General features: G+C 52.0%; 1 protein-coding gene across 1 annotated transcript in view; it reads left to right on the top strand.

Moving 5' to 3' along the window:
* Positions 1-3,855: 3,855 nt before the first annotated feature.
* Positions 3,856-10,308, top strand: part of LOC120381598 (zinc finger protein 551-like) — a gene marked incomplete at its 3' end in the record, with an annotated part of 44,381 nt that continues 37,928 nt past the window's right edge. Inside the window, exon 1 of the mRNA XM_039499750.1 lies at positions 3,856-3,885. Coding sequence (XP_039355684.1) covers positions 3,856-3,885 — 30 coding nt within the window. The remainder of the gene's footprint in view (positions 3,886-10,308) is intronic.

The raw sequence follows: 10,308 nt of genomic DNA, 5'->3' as shown, positions 1-10,308 counted from the left end.
TGCCTGAAGGAAACATCTGGGATGCCCAACAAAGCCCTTGGGAGGTCTCTCAGTTCATTATTGTCCCTAGCAGGGGTTATATCCTCAGGGTAAATATAGTTCTTCTTCGAGTGCTTGCTCATATCCATTCCAGTAAGTGTGCGGCGCTGCGTGCACACGCGCTGCGTCTGCGCTCGTCGGAAGATTTTTAGCCTAGCAACACTCGGTGGGTCGGCTGGGCGCCCCCTGGAGTGGCGCCGCTATAGCACCGGATATATACCCCTGCCGACCCATCCGCCCCTCAGTTCCTTCTTACCGCCTGTGACGGTCGTTGCAACTGTGGAGAGTGGCTTTGCTGACCTCCACATCCCTAGCTTCTCGGAGTTATTTACCCTTTATCGTGTATATAGTTCAAGCTCTTGTAGTTATAGTTAGTTTTAGTACATTTTTTCATAGTTAGTGTATATAGTTAAGCGGGGGATTGGGGGAGTAGCCCCCTTTCCTCCAACCCGGTGCGGGCTCATGCCCAAGGCTCTGGGATTTAAACCCTGCTCGGCGTGCTAGAAGCCGATGCCGGTGGGGGATCCTCATGACTCCTGCCTAAAGTGTTTAGGAGAATCCCACTTGACAGACAAGTGCCGAATTTGCAAGTCGTTCAAGCCAAGAAGGAGCGGGACTTCCGACTAAAGCAGCTCCTTATGGAATCTGCCTTTAGTCCCACGGTGCCGGCACCAACCGCCCAACAGACCGCATCGGTGAGGAGCGCACCTTCAGCACCGGATCGCTCTGGTACCAAGAAGGACTCCTGGCACTGACATCTGCCGGCACCGGCTCTCCGGCACCGCTCCCTTTCCCCGATGGGGAAACGATGTACTGCTCCGACCCCATCCTCGCAAAAGGAGCAAGCATCAAAGTCCATCCGTCAGACCCCAGTACCGGCTGCGGCACTGTCAACACAGGCACCGCAGTTGGCAGCTGCTCCTAGCGCGGCACCGTCGATTCTGGTACCGCAAGGGCTGTTGAGTCCGGTGCCACATAGCTCCCGGCTGGCGCTGTGATCGAGCTCGCTCTCCCTTCTACGCCGGAGACATTCTCAATGGCAAGAGAGCTCATCATGCTGATGGAGTCGATGCAGCCTCAACCCCCGGCACCGCCGGTGTGGGTTATCCAATCCATTGGCAAGCCGGCCCTCATAAGGCCTCCTTCTGTTGGTCCACCGGAGAGACGTCTTTCCAGGTCTCGGTCTCGGAGACGTTCCCGCTCCCGCCGTTCCCAATCCCGGCACCGCTCGCAGTCCCGGCACCGCTCTCCATCGCGGTACTGGTCGTACTCGCGGAGATGTTCAAGATGTCGATCACCGGACAGATACTCCCGGTACCGATCCGGCTCTCGGTACCGATCTCAGTACCGTGCGTCCCGCAGTCACTCTCGGCACAGGGACTCGAGATCCCAGTCGACCTCCCGGCACTGGCACAGTAGAAGGTCCCGGTTTCGTTCGCGGCACCGACAAAACTGGTACCGCTCACTGGTACCGCCCCATGACCGCACGTCAGCAACAGCAGTACCTTACCAGGGTCTCTCAGCCCCGCCGTGTCCTTCGAGACACACATCAATATCGTCTCGGGCTGGGAGTGCTTCTTACTGCCAGGACTGGGCATCTGATATTCCGTGCCACCATCCAGAGGCACAAAGCCAGGAGCAAGGTCCTCATCAATGGGCCTTTTGGACTCCGTGGGCATATCACGAGGCCCAAGGTGCCCCACTTGTGGCTCAACGCTCCGGCCCCTCAGAGCACAGGGTTCCTGAAGCGACTGTAAGCCATCCTCCTCCCGCGGGCACGGACGAGGATCCACTTCAATCTGCAGACCCTGAGATTCCACCAGATGCAGATGGTGCTCTGCCGGTCCATGACCCACCTCAGGACCCGTTGGTACCGGGCCTCTCCTCCTCCTCCTCTCCTGATGAGGCAGTGGCAGGAACATCCTCCTCTGGTCCTCCGCCTATTGACCTCCGGGCCCATCAAGACCTCTTGTGGAGAGTAGCACAAAACATGAATTTGCCAGTGGAGGAGGTTGCTGAAATAGAGGACCCTGTCATAGACATATTATCGGTGGATGCGCCCCTTCGAGTGGCTCTCCCATTCATCCGCACTATTCAAGCCAATGCAGACACAATTTGGCAATCCCAGCTTCTATTACACCTACAGCTAGGGAGTAGAGAGAAAATATATGGTCCCCGCCAAGGGAAAATATATGGTCCTACACCCACCCACCTCCCTGCCCCCTGGTTGTCCAATCCGTGAACGAACAGGAGCATCATGGCCAGCAAGCACCGGCTCCTAAGGCGAAGGAGGCTAGGCACATGGACCTCCTAGGCCGTAAGATCTACTCGGCTGGAGGCCTCCAACTTAGGGTGGCAAACCAGCAGGCCCTCCTAAGTCGTTATAATTTTAATACGTGGGTGTCTGTGGGGAAGTTTGCACAACTCCTTCCCCAGGAGTCCCACGCAGAGTTTACGGCCCTACTAGAGGAGGGTAAAAAAGTGGCGAGAACTTCCCTCCAGGCCTCTCTGGATGCAGCGGACTCAGCAGCCAGAACGCTTGCGTCCGGGGTAACGATGAGACGCATCTCCTGGCTACAAGCTTCAGGCCTTCCCCCAGAATTGCAGCAGACAATTCAGGATTTACCTTTTGAGGGCCAGGGCCTTTTCTCGGATCTGCGCAGAGCCTCAAGGACAATCGAGTCATAATGCGCTCGTTGGGTATGCACACGCCGGTGACCCAACATAGGTCCTTCTGGCCCCAACCATACCGCCCTTATAACCAGCCTAGACCGCGCCAGAATACGACCAGGCAGCGCGGCAGGGGCAATCGGTGGAGACAGTCTGGCCTTCAGGGAAACCAAAGTCAAGCGCCCCCTAAACCACCTACGGGGCCAAAACAAAACTTTTGATGGGATGTTTGAGGACGGCCCACCAGTTTCCCTGCCGGATCCTTCTCCCTCCTTCTTCAACCGCCTCTCCCATTTCCTCCTGCATGGTCCCAGCTCACCTCCGACCGTTGGGTCCTTTGCAGTGGAAACAGGATACCACCTCCAATTTGTTTCTCCACCCCCATCCCACCCTCCCCACCCGTCCGTCTTCAGGGACCCCTCTCACGAGCAATTCCTCTTACAAGAGGTTCAGGCGCTCCTAAATCTGGGAGCCATAGAGGAGGTGCCAGAGGACATGAGGGGCAAGGGGTTCTGTTCCCGCTACTTTTTAATCCCCAAGGCAAAGGGTGGTCTACGACCGATCCTGGACCTGCGAGAACTCAACAAATTCATGATAAAGCTCAAGTTCCGCATGGTATCCTTGGGGACCATCATCCCATCCCTGGATCCGGGAGACTGGTATGCCGCCCTCGATATGAAGGACGTGTATTTCCATATTGCCATTTACCCGCCGCACAGACGGTTTCTCCGTTTTGTGGTCAACCAACAGCACTTCCAGTTCACGGTGCTTCCCTTCGGTCTTTCTACGGCCCCAAGAGTCTTCACCAAATGTATGGCCGTTGTAGCTGCCTCCCTCCGCTGTCGTCGAATACACGTCTACCCGTACCTCGACGATTGGCTCATTCGAGGGACTTCCCAGGTGCAAGTATCACAGCACCTGTGTGTCGTCAAAGACCTCTTTGGGGGGCTCGGCCTCATGATCAATGTAGAAAAGTCTACCCTGACTCCAACGCAGAGAATGGACTTTACTGGAGCAGTTCTGGACTCCAATCTGGCCAGGGCCTGCCTTCCTCTGCCACGTTTTCAGTCAATGTCTTCGATCATTCGAAGTTTTCAATCCTTCCCGACAACGTCGGTGCGCACCTGCCTCGGTCTATTAGGTCACATGGTGTCCTGCACCTTTGTGACCAAGTACGTGAGACTGCGACTTCGGTGCTTCCAAACCTGGCTTGCTTCTCTATACGGTCCACACAGAGACAATATAGATTCGGTGATCCCTATCCCCAGGACGGTTCTCGACTCCCTCACTTGGTGGCTGGACCCCACTGTAGTTTGCGCAGGGATGCCGTTCCACCCTCCTCAACCCTCGGTGGCACTAACCACAGACCCATCATCTCTGGGTTGGGGTGCCCACCTCGAACCTTCACACTCAAGGCCTCTGGTTGCCCCAGGAGCTGACCCTGCATATCAATGTCAGGAGCTGAGGGCAGTCCGTCTAGCATGCCAGGTGTTTGGGTCCATCTCCAAGGCCACTGTGTATCTGTGTTCACAGACAACAAGACGACCATGTATTACATAAACAAGCAGGGCGGGGCGTGCTACTCCCTACTTTGCCAAGAAGCCACTCACCTGTGGAACTTTTGCATAGCCCACTCAATCGATTTGGTAGCGTCTTTTCTCCCAGGAGTCCAGAACACTCTGGCAGATCGCCTCAGCAGATCCTTCCTGTCTCACGAATGGTCGATCCGTCCTGACATCATCCATTCCGTTTTCCGGAGGTGGGGCTTTACCCGCATAGACCTCCTTGCCTCCCGAGAGAACAGGAAATGCCAGGTGTTCTGCTCCTACCAAGGATGCTCCCTGGGCTCCCTCTCAGACGCATTCCTCCTCCCGTGGACAAGGCACTTATTTTATGCCTTTCCGCCGTTTCCCCTTGTTCACAGAGTCCTTCTCAAGCTCCGCAGGGACAGAGCCAACCTGATCCTCATTGCTCCAGCATGGCCGAGGCAGCACTGGTACACCCTGTTGTTCGACCTCTCAGTGGCGGATCCGATTCCCCTGCCACTGTGGCCGGACCTCATAACACAGGACTTCGGCAGGCTTCACCACCCAGACCTGCAGTCCCTTCATCTCACTGCATGGCTCCTGCGTGGTGGAACCAATCCGAGGTCTGCTGCTCTGCTTCGGTACAACAGGTCCTCTTGGGAAGTAGGAAGCCTTCCACTAGGATGACTTATCTCGCCAAGTCGAAGCGTTTCTCGCACTGGTGTGATCAGAGTAACTTGGTCCCAGGACAGGTTTCCATCCCTACTATCCTGGATTGTCTCTGGTCTCTCAAAGAGCAGGGCCTGGCGGTCTCTTCTATAAAGGTTAATCTGGCAGCTATTTCCGCCTTCCACCCAGGTGAAAGTGACTGTTCAATTTTTTCTCACCCCATGGTTTCCAGGTTCCTTAAGGGACTGGAACGGTTGTACCCCCAAGTCCATCACCCAGCCCTCACCTGTGATCTAAACCTGGTGTTGACCAAGCTTATGGGGGCCCCCTTCGAGCCTATGGTCACCTGTTCCCTGCTGTACCTTTCCTGGAAGAAAGGTCGCTATCACCTCGGCGCTATCACCTCAGCGAGGCGAGTCTCGGAGCTTCGTGCCTTGACGGCTGATCCCCCTTATACGTCTTCCATAAGGACAAGGTACACCTGCGGCCACACCCCTCTTTCCTCCCTAAGGTGGTGTCTGCTTTTCATGTCAATCAAGACATTTTCCTCCCAGTTTTTTCCCCAAAGCCGCACTCATCGCGCAGGGAATAACAACTACATACTTTGGATGTCCGTAGGGCTCTCGCCTTTTATATAGAGAGAACAAAACCCTTCCAGCGTTCACCTCAGCTCTTTGTAGCAGTGGCAGACCGCATGAAGGGCATGCTGGTCTCTTCCCAACGGATCTCATCTTGGGTAACATCCTGCATCAGAACGTGCTATGAACCGGCTTACGTTCCTGCTAGCCATCTCACTGCCCATTCTACGTGGGCGCAGGCCTCTTCTGCCGCATTCCTGGCTCATGTTCCCATCCAGAAAATATGTAGGGCGGCTACCTGGTCATCGATTCACACCTTTGCCTCACACTACGCATTGGTCCAACAATCCAGAGACGATGCAGCCTTTGGCTCAGCAGTTTTGCATTCTCTGACGTCTCACTCCGACCCCACTGCCTAGGTAAGGCTTGGGAATCACCTAACTGGAATGGATATGAGCAATCACTCGAAGAAGAAAAGACGGTTACTCACCGTTGTAAATGTTGTTCTTCAAAATGTGTTGCTCATATCCATTCCAAACCCGTCCTCCTTCCTCACTGTCGGAGTAGTCGGCAAGAAGGAACTGAGGAGCGGATGGGTCGGCAGGGGTATATATCCGGCGCTATAGCGGCGCCACTCCAGGAGGCGCCCAGCCGACCCACCGAGTGTTGCTAGGGTAAAAATCTTCCGACTCGCATGCACGCAGTGCGCACACCTAACTGGAATGGATATGATCAACACATCTCGAAGAACAACAGTTACAATGGTGAGTAACCGTCCTTTTTGGGAGCAGGAAGAACTGGACTCGCAGACGCAGGAGCTCTACTGGAGTGAAGACTAATGGACTGGCTCAGTGAAAGGAAACCAAAGCATTTTCTACAGCAGCCTGGCTCAAGGGCATTGGCCAGTGTGGACTGTATTGTCTTCTTCGCTTCCCTGTGCTAATCTAAGGACTTTCCAATGCTGTGTTTCAGTTGACTAATAAACCCTGCTATGTTTTAAAGTATGCACAGTGTCACAGCAAAAACTTGCTCTGTGCATTGACTGAGGAACCGTCACTGAACAGGAGTGTCGTTCAGCTGGACCTGCTGGCAGAGCTCACAGGTTGAAGTAGGAGTGTTGAAGCCAGAGGCTCAGTCTCAGGTGTTGAAGCTACATGGCCTGTCCTTGTGGAAGAGTGGGACCCCTTGGGGGTCTAGTGCACTCAAGGGGCACTTCCCAAGGACGGTTTAAAAGCCAGGGCATTGCAGAGATCCTATGGATCCATGACAGTGCCAGAGGTTCAGGAAAAGATATCAGACAAGAAAAGGATCTAAATGCGTGTTTACCATCGCTCCCTCTCAGTCCTCATGGGAATCCCTGATCAGTTCCAGTGTGTATTAAAACCGTCCTCTAAGGCTCACCTCTTGGTTATCAGGCCATGTCAGTTTTGTTACAGGGTTTTCCCTTCACCCTTCCACTTCCCTGGGTCTTGTCACACAGACAGGAAGCAGCAACTGACCAGAAGTCCGAAGCGCAGACAATGCCATGTTTATTGGGGTTAGTTTCCAAGCAACCATATTCCGAAGCCCTTCACACCAGTCGGGCTTATCTCTTAGTCTGTTTCCCAGTGCTCTGTTCCCAGCTTTGATGCTGCAAAGCGTTTACCCCGTGTCCCCCTTACCCGCTCTGACACCGCAGAGCATTTTCCCCATGTCCCCCTTACCCGCTCTGACACCGCAGAGCCTTGCCTGTGTCCCCATTACCCGCTCTGACACCGCAGAGCGTTTACCCCGTGTCCCCCTTACCCGCTCTGACACCGCAGAGCCTTGCCTGTGTCCCTGTTCCCTGTTCCTGTTCACCCTCCTGTTTGACTCAGTTTATATAGTAATATGCACAGCTACACCTTTGCTTAACCAATCATTGTACTGAAATGTAACTAATCAGTCCTAACACATTGAAACATAATTCTCTAACCAATTGTATCCCACTATCCTCATTAACTTACATCTAGCAAAATTAATTATACAGCAGATAGAAACAATTAGAGAATCAGACTGATTAACAATGTAAAAGTGGTGGCCATAAAGATAGAACAATACAGAAATGAGGGTTTCACAACCACAAGCATTGAGAAGTGATTTCTTGCCAGACAGGCTGCTGTCAAACTAAGTTTTCTTTAACCATCTTAAGATCTGTTTCTTTATCTGGTGGTGATGGGCACTATCAGGACAGGATCATCTTCCTAACAGCCCAATAGCACCTTATTTCAGTGTGACTGGTTTGGGATGTGAGGATGTGACCCTGCGCTTCCCAGCTTATGGCTGCCCCTGCTGCTTAGCCAAAGGCCTTAGCCTAAGAACAAGGCCTCAGACTGTCACAGTAAGAGAAGGCCCTTACAAATACAGACAGTGATTTTGATTCTTTGTTTTCATACTCCTTTAAGTAGCTAAGTGATAAAAATACCCCTAAGTTCTTAAACTATAGATTACAGGCAGGCCTGAATATCTCTATTCTATCAGTGGGTTCTGTCCCTTCCCCCATTCTGTGTCTGTCTTGTCTATTCAGATTGTAAATTCTTCAGGGCATGGCCCAGCTACTGTTCTCTGTTTGTACTGTGCCTAGCACAATGGGGACCCACTGTTAGTTGGTCCTTAGGCACTAAGGTAATGCATATGATTTATAATCATAATAACTCTCCTGCCACTTTGAGCCAAGGAAGCTGGCCTTGGGATGTTACTGCTTAAAATGAGCCGGGGTAAAACCATGGACTATTCTTTGTGCCAAGTATCCCACAAATTACACTGACCTCCCTCATTTTCTTTACCTGCAGTAGGGTTTCCAAATTCCAAACCTGATGTGATCTCGCAGCTGGAACGAGGGGAAGAGCTGTGGGTCCCAGACGTCCAGGGCTCTGAGAAAGAAGTGCTTCCAAGAGCTGCCTGCACAGGTGAGGACTTGGTTAAACCAACTCAAAAACTGTGTGGGAATGCAGGAAACATTCAGGATGCCCTACAAAGATCCTGTGAGCTCTCCAAGTTCAGGATTGTTCCCTGCAGATGTGGAATCATTATGGCAGATGTCACTCATGGCTTCCCTCCTATTCTGACTGACAACTGGCAGCAGGTCCCTCCCCAGTCTCACTTTCCCCCGAGTGTTCTCGTGAGATGCAGACCAAAACTGATCCCTTCCTCTCTCTTCTGTGGAAGGGTTTGGGGAAAATCAGCACCTGATAGGTTTGATCTCTCCCACACTTTATTTTGGATTGTTCATCCCTTTTACCATTCCTCTCTCTGAGATTTTCTTTCTTTCCGGCAAAGGGAGTGACCTGTGTCTGGATTCTCTCTGTCTCCCATCAGGTGATGGGATGGTGAGTCAGAATGAGGAGGAGAAACCCCATCAGGAAGATGCTGAGCAAGGAGAACCACATGGAACTTTATCAGGAAGATCCAAAGGGAATGTTTCTGGGAGTTGTCCACTCGCAGAAAAAACAAAAGCCTGTGAGACTCAGCAGAGGCCAGAGGAAAACTTTAGTAGCCACTCAGACCTTATAACAAGTGACAGAATCAACTTGGAAGAGACACGCTACATGTGCCATGAGTGCGGGAAAAGCTTCAATCAGCGCTCACACCTTATCAGACATCAGAGAATCCACACAGGGGAGACGCCCTACACGTGCTCTGAGTGCGGGAAAAGCTTCAATCAGAGCTCTGTCCTGAGTACACACAGGAGAATCCACACAGCGGAGAAGCCCTACACGTGCTCTGAGTGCAGGAAAAGCTTCAGTCAGAACTCGGACCTTATCAGACATGAGAGAATCCACACAGGGGAGACGCCCTACACATGCTCTGAGTGTGGGAAAAGCTTCAATCAGAGCTCTGTCCTGAGCACACACAGGAGAATCCACACAGGGGAGACGCCCTACACGTGCTCTGAGTGCAGGAAAAGCTTCAATCAGAACTCAGACCTTATCAGACATCAGAAAATCCACATGAGAGAGAACTGTAATAAATCCCTTGACTAGGGCTGGGCAAAATTTAAAAAAAAAAATCACATTTCCTAATTCCCACATAGTGATTTTTGCACCATCTTCACCGTGGTCTCTCAGCTCCACCAGATGAGTTACCTGCTTCTGCCTTTTGCAGCTCACCCTTCTTTGGGGTCAGTGTGATCTTTTCTATCAACTCCTTTCCTTTTGAGCCAGGAATGTTCATCAGCTCCTGGAGGTTTGATCCCAACAAGGTACAGTGAGGCAAAAAGTATCTGTGCCTTACATCCACTAGGGCTGTACATGGCGTCGTCTGCTCAAGTTAGTGATCTTGATGTAAAAAGACAATTATAGTTGTAGAACAGATGCCCAGGTGCAGTGGTTGGCATTAGCTTTCCCCTTCAACTGACCTAAATTCCATCACTTTTCCTAGTCTAAACAAACCCTGAGCATCACGGTTATACTGTTCCCCCATTTCAAAGCCATTGTTAGTCATCGATTTCCCTTTTTGGAAATAAATTGTTTCATTCCCAGTTGCTCTGATGTTGCTTCAACTTGTGTTGGAGAGCAGATATTTTACTATCATTTTTCTCACTTAAAATATATTGAACTATAAGAAAGAGCAGGAACAGGGCAGGGATAGGAAAAATTGTCATTTCACCCTCTGTAAAAACGATAAATCAGAGGGATTCCCAACGAGAGGCGTACAGCTTTCTGCACAGGGACTACATCCCCGTGGTGCCAGTGTAGACACCCTGGTCGATTACAGTGCTGTGATTGGCCTCCGGGAGGTGTCCCACAATCCCTGTTCTCGCCTCTCTGGTCTTTGGTTTGAACTCTACTGCACTCCCTCGGGTGACC

This window comes from Mauremys reevesii, linkage group 14 (genome assembly GCF_016161935.1).
Source record: "Mauremys reevesii isolate NIE-2019 linkage group 14, ASM1616193v1, whole genome shotgun sequence".
NCBI lineage: Eukaryota > Metazoa > Chordata > Testudines > Geoemydidae > Mauremys > Mauremys reevesii.
The sequence above is the reverse complement of the archived record's forward strand: the minus strand, read 5'-3'. Positions and strand labels throughout refer to the sequence as shown.